Below are 13,430 nucleotides of genomic sequence, written 5' to 3'. Positions count from 1 at the left end.
CATATGGAAACCAGCAATGAGGTCGGTACAGATGTTGATAGTCTGCCTAAGCCATTACTATTTCAAGTCTCTTTAAAGCGGCGTAAAATAGGATAATGCCTGTTCGTTACCTTATATATTATTGTCCTCTTTTGCAATGTCGGTATTCTACTATATGTATTAGCAGTTTAATTGTCAGCATAAACTCACCATCACTGCTGGATTGCTACTCTTGGCTGTATGATTTTATTTGTCTATACTGATCAGTCATGGATTATGTAAGTGTTATTACAAAATCTCTCTGTCTTTCCATTTTTATCTCATTTTCTTAGTGTCTTTTCAATAAGGTCTACGCAAGGAAATTAACCCTCATATCTGCGTGTTCTTTCTTTCTATCTCTCTGTATGTATTTATGTGTGTGTTTCTTCGTGCTGGTGTGCTACCGTCGTTGCTTCAGTCCTAAACATTTGTTATCATCAAATTGACTAATATGGTGTAAATTCGACTTATGTCTGTTTGATTAATTATTGATCGATTGATTGATTTTTATTAACTATGAAGTACATTCTAAAACATGCTGAGATTTACTTTTTTGTATCATTGTGTAGGAGGACCGGTGCGTCCAAGGTTGTTTTTACGGCAGAGCTGACAAACGTAGAAAAAATTCCAGGCCCATATACTTCTATGAAGTTCCCATCGAAGGAGCAGATATTATAGATATCACAGGTATTATCATATAAGATTATTTTGTATGTTAAAGATTTCATTTCATTTCTTTTAACTCTCCCCGCAAAACAAAATTTGGAATAACATGAAATATGTTGAATTGCATAGTAAGGTGATAATGCTGTTTGTTAATTGTATTAATACTAGGAAAGAAATAAAATTGAAGTAATAAACATATAAAGGAATTGACAAAAAGAGGTACCACAAATTATGAAAGAAGCACTCATGTAACTACTTAATCAATCACAAGAAAAATGTTTTGATGTTTCTAAATGTAATTCTCGCGTCTTAAGGACTTAACCAAAAAAAAGTATTCAAGAATTGCCGTGACGTATTTTAAAATAAACCCTGTATGTTTCATTCTTAGATGTCGAGAAATCGTCAGGTGCTACTCTGCTCAGGAGCACATCGTCTAAGCCAGGGGTGACAACTTTCGTGATCCGAGGCACAAGTGAGCAAATTCAACAAGCTTGCAGTCTGCTCGAGACTTCTACTGGAGAAAAGGTTGGCTACAATACTTCTCCTCCTCCTCCTCCTCAATCTTCATTTGTCCTACCCTTTATTTGTCCTACCCTTTATTTTCTTCCTGACTTTCTCTCTGTTTCTAATTCTTAAAGTTTTTCCTTCTTGCTAATTTTCTAAGGGTTTATTTATTTGTTATTTTACCTGCTCAATACCTGTCGGCTTGTTATCTTAATATATCTCTCTCCTCTCTTTTTCTCACTACCTCTCTCGCTCACTTTTTTCTCACTTGTTTCGATTTTTGTATGATGTGTCTGTCACTGGTATATGTGTACTTACGAAATATCTCAACGCTAGTAATATAACAAATCACGAATAAATGAATGTGGTATAAAGTAGGATTGATTATTGAAGAAATATTTAAGAAGCATTACATTACTAAATAATGCCATAAATTGTATTTAGAATGAAAAGAATTCCGAAGAGTGTTCCCAATCAAGAGAGAAGAAAAAGAGACGAAAGTCAAATGCAATTACAAAATACTTCTTTAATGCACCAGACGTATTATATAACTGCATATCTTTCAAAGGTAAGATTACTGGATTAATTTGCATATAGCGATTTACTGAAACACGAAAAATACTCTTTCGGATAAAATAACAAGTTTAACTTATTTATTAATTTACTTCCAAATGTAATTCTGCAAAGACTAAATTTACGAGTAGCAGCAAGGTGTCTTGATCTTTTTAATCTTGTAAATTTATGAGGTGCTATGTTCAGAATCCATACAATCGTCAGGAGCCAAACTGCTCACGAAGTCATCTGCTCGTGGAAAGACATCTTTCGTAATCAAAGGAACTCGTGGTCAAATACATGATGCTCTTCGAATTATCACTACTTTGACTGGGGAGAAGGTTCAGTGTATACATGTTTTTATACCGCGTTGTCTATTAACCTATGCATCTGAATATTCCAAAGAAAAATGAAATATGAAATAAAACGACAGAGAATCAAAGTGTTACAGATAATAAAATGCAACTGTAAATATGTGTATCATATTCATTTTATGACGAGGCTACAAGTACTTTTAAAAAATCCCTTATATTTCACATTTAAAGACATTTTGAAACAAAGTCTTGTAAAGATACAAGAAGAATATGGATAATAAAGCTACTAATTATAAATGATCCTGAAGGAAGAACAGCTGTGTTAGTAGTTCTTCTAATTACAACAGACAAAAGTTTATTTTTGTTATAAACGTTAGGTTTCGCTAGAATTTGAATATATGTAAATTAGTATTTGTTTCAGAAAAAGTATCTTAAAGAAGCGCAGGATGGCTGGCTTGACTGGGTTAAAGAGGCTTTCCCTGATCTTGAACATCGATGTTATTTCTTCCCCCCTGTCTTTATAAGGCGAGTGCCGATCACAATGACAACTGTCGCAGATCAAAGTGTTGTCATGCTTGTAAAAGAAGGCGCACAGACCAGCGATAAGAATTCTAGCACTCCCTCAGTACAGACGAGCGACATGGTTGACGATGACGCCTTACAACAAGTTATACTTAATCTTAAGACTCTGTCGAAGGAACTGTTGAAGAACGAAGTATTTATGTGTTTGAGTCAGTTTCCGTTCGGTTCGTATCTGGGAGAACCAAACTACGCTCCGGCAGTTGCCCATCTTCCATCACCAACCAACCTGCCCTCAGAGTTGCCCTGGAACTGGCGGCAAGGTGACTTTGATGTGCTCCTCATTCACAGACAATACGGCTTTGTTGCATTTGAAGTAAAAGCTGTTACAGGCAACAGCGAAACATCAGTAGAAAAAAGAATTGAGCAGACGACAAAAAAACTGAAGGAAGCTGTGAAGCAGTTGAACAAAGCGGAAGCCATGTTGACACACCTGACTTCAGACATCGTTCCCAACGTACGAATCACTAAGACAATAGCTTGTCCTAACCTCACATCACAGGAATTAAACGACTTTATTTCTAACGATGAGCAGTTGGAACAGGTTAGGAAAAGTTTTTAGTTTTTGTATCTCTTCAAAAGACACTTTTGTTGTTCAAACTTTCCCCCCCTCCCCCCACTTACTTTTGACAGGTTTTTTTTTCAAATTTTTTGTAATGGATTGCGTTTTTAAATTTGGCCATATGTCCGTATTTAAAGTGATGGCTATCACAGTTAATTTTTTTCAGCAACTTATTGCTGTTATAATTAATGCTCTGTATTGAATTAATTTTGAGGAGACTATATTTTCCAATGAAAATTATAAATTAAACTGAAGATTCTGTTTCCTGATATTGTATATTAAACTGTAGTTTACCCAACCGTCCGAAAATAACACTCAACGTTTCTTTTACGAAGTAATTATGAAATATTAAAATGATTGGTTTTATCTTAGGATCTCTTCGAGTGTTTCAAAGTAAAAAATGCCGCAGATGTTGTCCGCTTGATCCTCTGTTCTGATCACCTGTGTTTACCTGAAACTGTACCACCTGAAAGAGATAGAAAGATACTGGCATTGAAGGTTTGGTGGAAAGATCAGGTGTGCGTGCCTGGAAAAAACTCACAGTTTAGCTTTGACTTGTACAGGAGCATAATAGCAAGGTAAGAATTACCAGTTACATTTACTGGTATCTATTGACTACTACTACTTCTACTACTACTACTAATAATAATAATAATAAAACAATTAACGTATAAAGTCCTTTATATTTGTCCTATTGGCAGGCTCATGGCACTTACAGAAAAAAGACAGACATACACTGACGTACGCACCAAACACAGAATGCAATATGAGGGGAAAGATACGTAGCCAAAAGGTGCTTTCAGCAGGCACAATTTATTTGAAAAGATATGATGTAGGCTGCAAAGACTCCTTTCCACACCAGAGGATTAGTCATAGAAATGTTCTAATAGGTCAAAGTCTTTTGACTGCTTATTGCGTCCCCTGCATCATGCCTATTTGAAAAACCAAAATGAGTTCCTAGTCCTTCTGAAGATGATGCAGTGGCAAGACGTTCAACTGTCATCCTTCACGAAGCGCAAAAAAGAATGCATTAGGTTTGTTGAAACACTGCATAAAATGATACAATGGAAAATAGATGTCTACTTCATGTATACAGCAGCTAAATATATTTTCACATATCCCATGTCGCACCTAAGATTAAAAAGTCAGTGAAATACATAATGTTAAATATTTATTTAAAATGTATATTTAAATATCTTAGTTTATTATGTAATAGAATAAGATTTCCGACTCACTTCTTGAACGACAGACTTAATGATTTCAGATATCACTCACGTTTCTTGTCAATGCAGCTTCTTCACTATTAATCTAAAACCTATCAGTCTCATAGTTTACTAAAACAACTGGTCAAGTTTCCAAACCCTTTCTCCATCAGCAATCTACTTTAATCGTTTCAGTGAGAATGTCGTGAACATTATTTAACTGAGACTATTTTGCTGCGAAAGGTAAATGACTTTCGGCTTACGTTACAGATCGCATGTCCTTATTTATCTTCAATGCTCCGTCTGTCGGAGAAGTTTGATTCAGTCGACTATAATAGCCTTCTCCATTACCTACTTATTACTTTTGGTCTCTCTGGCACTGTTTTGAATAGTCAAAAAGGAGTTTGTAGTAATTTAGGCTGTAACATGCTATTGATATTTTAACTTGCAGGTTCTGTGGTCCAGCCTCTACTGTGACAGTGCCCTGCACAAGTGAACCTCGTGTCTGCATCAAAACAATAAGCCAGGCAGTTGCTCACGTGGGAGACTGTTATACTGCTTACATGACACTTTTTCCTGAACACATTGCTTTGCTGACCAGAGAGCCCCCTAGGGTTTTCATTGCTGGTCCTCCTGGTTCAGGTAAAACAACTGTGCTGCTTCTGGTGGCCATTAAATGGCTACAACACGGCAGCAACGTCTACGTCTTGAGTACGTGGGACCGTAGTCTCGCAGCATCGTTCCGACTTTGCTACCTGCTACGGATGGCACTTAAAACACAACAAATAGACGAGGACACGGCAGGGCGGGTTATATTCCTAAATAAGAACTTAAGAAACAAGAATGATGTGGAGGCAGTTTTAAAGGAGCTCACACGGGTGGCGACACATGGACCGTTGTATGTTATCGCTGACGAAGTGGGGCCTGACTTTCAGTAAGTATTTTTTTAGTTGCACACGCACGCGCGCATACACACACGCTCTTTAACACAAGCGATTAGATTACCCCCCCCCCACACACACACACACACACTCACACACTAACAATTTTTCTCAATATTGATATACTTAATATCTTATGACATATGATGATTGATGATGATGATGTAAAAAATAACTCGCGATCATAGGGAGAACAGAAAACTTAAAGAGGAATCGGGTATCGTACTAAGGCTATCTTAATTTGTAGACGAAGACGAATAAGAAAACAGCCAATGGGTGAAAAAAGGAGAGAGGGATGATAAAGGAAGACTATTTCAAACACACACTAGAGCATATCAATAGTTTTATTATAATTTCGAGAACGTGTTATGTTCTGCTTCTCTTCTGGTTTTCAAGACAAATGTAAATATTTACACATACTAGTGCGTGTTCATGGAAAGGTAACCCTTTCATAAAAATACACATAAAAAACAATGACTTATGCATATGTCCCTGTCCCTCCTCGACAGGTCGCAGTATTACATTTTCCCAGATTTCTGCTGCAATCTCCTTAGACAAATTCAAAATAGAAATGATGATCTCCATTTCTGGGCTGCAAGTGGCCAAGACAATGTAGCACCAGACGATCTTCTCGACTGGGACACAGAAGGGTGGGAACTGAACTATTTCACCAGACCACTCCGCTCACCCCCATCGGTGACCCGTGAAGTCAAACTGGCGGTGGAGATCAGAAATGGTACAGTTCCTGAGTACAGCGAGCGGAATGTTCCTGATCACTCGGATGGTCCACCCGTTAAGTGGGTCTATCATCAACCTCAGGAGCATGGGTGTCTAAGAGTTGAAGACTGTGTTGTTTGCGGGAATATAGTCGCTATATTCCTGTGCACAGAGCTCCGACTGAGTGTGTATGCTTCTGGTAAGTATTACTATTATTGTCAGTAGTAATACCTGTTGTAGTATCCGCTGTTCTTTCTATTATGTTTAGCTTACACGGAAAAATAGTGAACCAACTACAATATGCAGTACATTTTCTCATAGGACATCTATAAAATGTAAGAGCTCCATGGTCTATTAATTGTTAGGACCGTGAGAATTGATTGCATCTTGTCTAAATTCAGATCATGTAAAAGAGAAGCCTGTCCTTCCACTGATTCTACAATCTGAGATAAACCTTGGTGGCCATTTCGACTGAAAAATTGTTGGTGTCAATGAGGGTTTTCTTCAGCTGTAGGCCAAAAGGGAAACGTTTTAGTATTAGGCAAGCACAATTGGAGATATGATAAATGATATAAAATGTACTTAAACTTGCTTCATTAAACTTTTTTAGTGTTTTCCTAATGTTTAATATAAAAACATACTAGCTGCAGTTCATTCATTTTCTGTGTGAACAACGAAATTTCTTAAAATATGTAATAGATTATATTTTATGTAATGTTCCTTGATTCAGCATCAGTCAACACCGATGTTCCTACTGCTAACAACAGACCCATCCTTGATTCAGCACCAGTCAACACCGATGTTCCTACTGCCAACAACAGACCCATCCTTGATTCAGCACCAGTCAACACCGATGTTCCTACTGCCACCAACAGACCCAGCCTGAAGTACAAAGACGTAATGATTCTGTCTTGGGTTAAACTTCGAGAGGACACCCCTCTGTTGAAGGCGTTGTCAGACGCTGAAGTCCCTGTACGTGTGATGAGGGATGAGGACATCGAGGACGTGGCTACAGCCCGCAGTGACGTGGTGTGGGCGGCACAACAACAACTAGTCTGCGGTTTAATGAGAAAAGTCGTTGTTGTTCTGAACAACTACGACGACAGTAAAGGCAAATATGTCTTCACACGACTACGCGCCATGTCCAGGTGTTCTTCACAGCTCGTGGTCGTCTGCCCTCCTTCTGACTACGAACCGGAATAAATTAACTTGTATAGGACAAATATGAAACAATTTTTCCTGCTACTTTACGTTATCAGAAAGTCGATGGACACATTTTAAAACTGATAAACTCTTACAAAACATACCGATTAACAACAATTGCTATATTTTTTATTTATACATAAAACCGCTTTAAACGTATGGTGGTTGCAGTGTCCGTGTTGCAAGGTGTTTCAGCAGTGATGTTTTGATAACAATCTTGTTACACGAACATCTCAACACAACACGTTTCAAATGAATACAAAACTAAGGATTTTACTGCTAGCAGCAGCTCCACCCCTAGCTAACCTGCAATACAACTTTTTCTGGGTTGAACTTTCTAAGGTTAACTTCAGCCTACAAAGGCCCTATAACAGTTTATGAGGGTTTTTTTTAACTGGACACCAAGGATATGGCTGCAGCCTATTGTGATGTCACATGGCTGTCTGACACCAAGCAGCTTGCAACCCAAAAAGAAAATTCATCGATGTACTAAATAAGTACTACAACATTTAAATCGGGTACGTCTCCATTGGACTACAGTCCAGGTCTAGGTGCATATCATAGCTGGTTGTCGTATATTCTCCGCCCGGATGTCAACCAACCCAATCTAAAATATAACCAATCATGCTCTGAGCCATGGGGACATCGCTCTAAATATAACACTGAAGAATACATAAACATTATCCTTTTAATTTTGAATTCTTTAAATTCTTTAATTCCAGGGAAGCAACATAGTGGCTGACACATATACTCTCAATGTGTAAATAATAATTAGAATGATTATAGTAGAGTATTTTTGTGTCCGGGATGTTAGCTGTTGTAGCAGTAGTGTTGCGTTAACGAATAAATCAACACCTAAAGTTAGTTTTTCATAGCATCTGAAGCATGTTAAAAAATTAACAGTACATACGTAATAAAAATATTATATATACATGTATATATGTCATGTATTTGATGTAGCAATGTTTAGAGCTAAAGTGCTTCCTCATCTATAATGTTATTATAATTACTGTTACTGTACTTTTTTTGAGACTTGTATGAGTTGAAGGAATTTGAATAAACGTAAATTTAAAACTAACTTCAATGTATATGTATACCTGAAATGTATGCCTTAGTTTGACAATTACTTTGAAGTATTCATTATGCTTGGTACTAATGTTTATTTTTATTCGTTTCTATTTTTGATAGCTAGAAAGTAGCAAAGATTCATTAAATGGGCATGTCAGTCTATAAAAAGCAAAATAAACTTGAAAAAAAACTCAAAACAAAAAGCAAGAGAGAGAATGAATGAAGCAGAAACGAAGAGAAAGGAAAGAAAAGAAACTATGAATTTAAGAAAACACAAACAAAACAACGAAAGAAAGGAAAAAAAGCTGACAATGAAAAGAAAGCAACAGTATACCCCTCAAAACATCATAACGCTTAAACTGCAAGAATTTCCATGCTACTCGTTTGAGACGAGACCATTACGTTTCAGGGTTTTTACAGAATAAGATTTATCCAAACACTATAGTAATACCCCAAGTCTGGAACAGCGATGACTATTGCTTAAAAATGCATCAAGGTAACGAGGCCAGGAGTTTGGTAGTGTTTATTAGTGATCATCAAGCTTACAACATATAGAAGTGTTCCGTTCGTTCAAGTTCCTTTTTTTTTGAGTTAGCTTCTAGGGGTAGCTGTGATAACGTCTATTGTCGACGAAAGTTATGGCTCTTGCTACTACCCTCCCGATAAGTCTGCTTGACCTCTCACCTCCAGCCCCGCATTTACAGATCATTTCCTATGGGGACGACTAAACAGTTATCCAATGCCGCAGTAAAATGTGATGATAAGCATGTGCAGGACTTGCAGCAAGGTTATGTAAAAGACACAAACGTGCTTTACTTGACCTTTCACCCTTCTCTAACCCATTTTTCAAGAAATGAATATGAGCTCTGTACGGACTTGTCCAATAAAACAAAACAGGAAGATAGATTTTTCATTCGGTATCCCTGTTTAACTGACTTGTAAGACTATTATAGCCTGTTCGTTTATTTGTCAGTCAGTAATCTCGCCTAGTAATTTTCTCTCATTTCATTCTCTCAAATTTACTGACATTTATATATACTATGATGGTCAAATGGTGGACAAATATCAAGCGGTTGTTCAAATTAAATTTCCTTTTTTAACAATCTAGCATAATAAAAAATAACATAAGCAAAATAAAATCAATGAATTTAAAGCTGTAATCAAAAAGTAATTTAGTTTTAGCAGTGGAAAGCTGGATTTGGTTGTAAAAACTCAAGTATAAATTTATTTATATAAGCATAAGTGCTTATGTTCCCCTTTTCATCCATGGCTTAAAATTCTTTGACCAGAAAAGTTCCACGCATATCTTCAACAGACCTGAGAGATCTTGCACATTGTACTTGTTGTACACTAAGCCACATCTCTACTACAAAATTGTCTTTGAAGGTGTTTTGGCACAGCTGTGCTTCTGGAGAGTTCCCGCGACTCTTGTGTTTCAACAAGGGCACGGGTACAAGTCACTTCAAGGAAAAGAGTTGTAAGAAGGGAATGAAAAAAAAAACAGACTGAACAAAGTGAGGCATCGATTTATGTGCCTTTAATTATTTGCTTTTAAATTGCTTAACCCAGTGAGAAAAGTTTAGTTTTCTTCGGTTAAAAAAATTTAGGTTCGTGAGGTACAGGTCTAGGCGTTGTTGCCATACAGAATCAAAGATGTTTCGTGTCTCATGGTCAGAGATTTATGCGGACACACTGCTTTTATTAATCACTTTTTTATGTGAACAAATAAATTAAGTCTTGACCGGCGGTATTTGAGATAAGCCTACAGACGTGTTTAAGTGCACTTGTTCCCCGTTTGTAGTTATGTAAGTTAGGATTTGCGAAGCAGAGAAGGAATGCGAAACAAGAACTCAGACAAGGAATGAAATAATGTGTTAGTGCATGTATTTAGTTAACGAGGGAACACAGAATAGTGTGTGTATTAGAGCATCATACGATTTAAATCATTAAATTCCTTGACCTATGTTGTCGTAATGGACAAAAACGTGGAAAGACAAAAACATCAGTGTTAAAATTATTAGAATCAGTTATTTAAAAAAATGTTTTGACTAAATGCTGTGTGGTTTGGCATTGAATGTACATCGATCATAAATTGACAATCGTCATTGATACTGAGAGCTTTCTGGTCGATGTGAACCAGAGCTGATTGCTCCAATGCCAAGCAGTGCAAAGGTTTGTAAATTTATGGTACGGGTCACCCCGACATTTGTTTCTGCTTTTTGAGTTTCACTATAGCAGCTCTTACTTCTGCCCAGCTCTTTCCACACAACGAGTGAAGCCACCCGGAAGTCTAGTCACAAACTGATAACGGTCTTTTTTTATTTGGAACATAGTGCTTAGGAATCGGTTGCCACAAACTCGATCGACACAACTGAGAAGGACACAAGGTAACACGAGTAAAAGACTGTTACTTTTTCTGTCATATGGTCGACACTTTCGGGACCAGTAGTTTGGTAAGTGCTGTAAGTTCATTATCAAAAATGAATAAGGCATAGTGCCAGCCAGTCTACATTTAAAGAATGCGTAGTGCATGTTCTATGATAATTATTGATAGTAATACACATACACATTGGTCTGTACTGTCGTTTTTGCCCGACGATATTTTGTTAGCATCAGGATTTTCTGTAAGCGGTTCCTACCTCAGCCTTTAATTTTCTATGATTTCCTACACGTTTTCTCATGGCTAGGTTTGTGGCAGGGTGAATAATTGTGACATTCACCTTAGCGAGATTCAAAATAGAAAGAAAACTAAAGAGTCTAGATACAAAATATCTTATTGAAAAAACAATAATAAAAGTAACACAAAATATATCAAGTATAAATGTATGACTTTGATCTTCTGAGCTGTAATCGATGTCTGTAATCATAAAGTGGTAATAGAAAGTTGTTACCACAAAATGACCACGTGTCTTCCAAAACTAACTTACCAAAATCAAAAGAAAAATCGGGTTATTATACGTGTGATTTCTATTTGTTTCAGCTGTCGCAATTCGGATATTCTGTTAAGCTATGATTTCTCATCCTATCTACTCCGAGAGATGGATAATGTAAGTCTTACGACTAAACCATAAGAGTTGTTCTTTGTCTTTTTGCCGTTTTTTATTCGTCCTATCGTCTCCTCTTACTTACTCCCTACTTTATTTTTCTTTTGATGCCCTTCTTTGTTACCTTGTTGTCAATGGTTCATTGCCTTATTTGGGAATGTTGTTTTTGTCTGTAAGCGGCAACTGTTTACAGGGCTGGCAGTTTGGCCCTGATTTATCTTTAGTCGCTGGCTTGGCACGAAGCAGCAATAGCTTTTTCTTTAGTCTTCTAATTTTCTTGCTGTCTTTGTCTTTCTTATCTTGTAAGTTTATTCCTTTTTTCTGCTTAGCTGTTGCTCGCTTGTTATCTAAACGTGTTCCCACTCTCTCTCTCTCCCTTCTCCTAAACGATGTTTTTCGTTTTTCATGTGGAATGTCCACAGTTTATCTCTTGATGGAATATCACAAAGGTCAGGGTATACACCTACGGTATAAAGTAAATTTGATTAATTGATGAAGTAATAGTTAGAGAGTAATGCAATACTAAATAATGAGTATTCTCTCTTCCATAAAGGATAATCAGGATGCCAAGTACTCCAAAGGATGTTCTCCAACCACACTAAACAAAACAAGACGGAAGTCAATTTCCATTAGAGAATATGTCTACGATGTGGAGGACGAATTATGCAGTTGCATATCTTTCAAGGGTAAAATAACAGAAAGTAGCATTTGTGTTTACCTTATTTCACTAATAATTCAAAATTATGGGAACAATACATTTCTTTAAATTTATACTTAACTATCAGAAACACTTTTGTGTACAGCTATTAACTATTTTAATATATTTTAACTCCAAAGTACCATTATGTTTGGCTCCAAATTCAAGAATATTAATGAGGTGTCTCTTTGATTTGTTTTATTCAGAAGTCTCAGAAATATCAGGTGCCAAAGTGCATATTAAATCATCTGTAAGGGGAAAGACAACTGTAGGAATTCGAGGAACTCGTGGGCAAATTCAAGCAGCTCTTCAAATAATCACCACTTCGACAGGGGAGAAGGTTTGTAGCAACTTGTCTATCCAGTAATATTTATGAGACAAAATTTGCATGTTAGTCTTTAGCACCTAGCAAACAAAATAAGAATTGGTCTCCTTCCACAGGAAAAAGAACTGGAAAAAGCACAAGCACATTGGCTTGACTGGGTTCAACAAGCGTTTCCAGATCTTGAACAACGCGCTTATTTCCTTCCTCCTGTTTACATCACTCGAGTGTCAATCTCCAAGAAAACTATTGCAGGTCAGAGTGTGGTCAGACTGAGAACAGAAGATGAACAGGGTAATAACATGAAGGAATCCGTGGCGACATCATCAGCTAGACCACTACATCCAAGTTCTAATATACCTTCTGTACAGAAGAGTGATGTGATATACGGTAAAGCCTTGCAGTGTGTACTTTACAGTTTAAGGAGGTTGTCTAAGGAACATAACGAAGTCTTCATGTGTCTGAGTCAGTTTCCTTTTGGTTCCTATCTTGGTGAACCGCGCTTCGCTCCAGCAGTCGCTCATCTTCCTGTATCCAGCAACCTGTCCTCAGCCTGGCAATGGAAGTGGAGGCAAGGGGACTTTGACATCCTCCTTATTCACAAGGACTACGGTTGTATTATATTAAAAATAAAAGCAGTAAGTGAAACACACGAAGAACAGCAAACTGAACGGGTGGCCAAGGTTTTGAAAGAAGCTACAGCACAGTTAGAGAAAGAAGAAGTTATGCTGTCACACCTGTTGTCAGACATCGCTTCTGATGTACGCATCACTACGACCATAGCCTGCCCAAACCTCACTGCTCAGCAGATAGAAAATGTCCTTTCAGCCAATCAGAAACTTAGACAGGTTAGAACATTTTTGTGAATATTGTTAAAAAATTTAACTTTCGTAGTCTTAACTGAAGGGAAGTTGCACCATGCAAAGCTGAATACATCTGTAAACATAAATACTTTTTTTCAAACAATATTATTATCTCTCTACGTCTCTGACTTATTTTCATCTTTTAAATTGAAAATTTCTGGGAAAGTTTGGTTCAGTG

The 13,430-nt window shown here is 37.1% G+C and overlaps 2 protein-coding genes and 1 long non-coding RNA gene across 3 annotated transcripts; all 3 read left to right on the top strand.

Moving 5' to 3' along the window:
* The first annotated feature begins 685 nt into the window (after positions 1-685).
* Positions 686-1,702, top strand: LOC112568750. Its single transcript, XR_003100168.1, has 3 exons — positions 686-705; positions 1,073-1,209; positions 1,633-1,702. It is a non-coding gene; the product is annotated as an uncharacterized LOC112568750 (long non-coding RNA).
* A 760-nt stretch (positions 1,703-2,462) lies between these two features.
* Positions 2,463-8,580, top strand: LOC112569429. The gene is made up of 5 exons (XM_025247193.1): positions 2,463-3,177; positions 3,568-3,773; positions 4,849-5,331; positions 5,848-6,254; positions 6,786-8,580. The coding sequence occupies exons 1-5, from the start codon at positions 2,596-2,598 to the stop codon at positions 7,256-7,258; spliced, it is 2,151 nt and encodes a 716-aa protein (XP_025102978.1). The 5' UTR covers positions 2,463-2,595; the 3' UTR covers positions 7,259-8,580.
* A 2,107-nt stretch (positions 8,581-10,687) lies between these two features.
* On the top strand, positions 10,688-13,255 carry LOC112567451. Its single transcript, XM_025244140.1, has 5 exons — positions 10,688-10,779; positions 11,307-11,373; positions 11,924-12,056; positions 12,274-12,407; positions 12,509-13,255. Exons 2-5 carry the CDS (start codon positions 11,365-11,367, stop codon positions 13,253-13,255), a joined length of 1,023 nt encoding a protein of 340 aa, XP_025099925.1. The 5' UTR covers positions 10,688-10,779; positions 11,307-11,364.
* Positions 13,256-13,430: the final 175 nt, after the last annotated feature.

Source organism: Pomacea canaliculata, linkage group LG7, assembly GCF_003073045.1.
Source record: "Pomacea canaliculata isolate SZHN2017 linkage group LG7, ASM307304v1, whole genome shotgun sequence".
Lineage (NCBI taxonomy): Eukaryota > Metazoa > Mollusca > Gastropoda > Architaenioglossa > Ampullariidae > Pomacea > Pomacea canaliculata.
The sequence above is the reverse complement of the archived record's forward strand: the minus strand, read 5'-3'. Positions and strand labels throughout refer to the sequence as shown.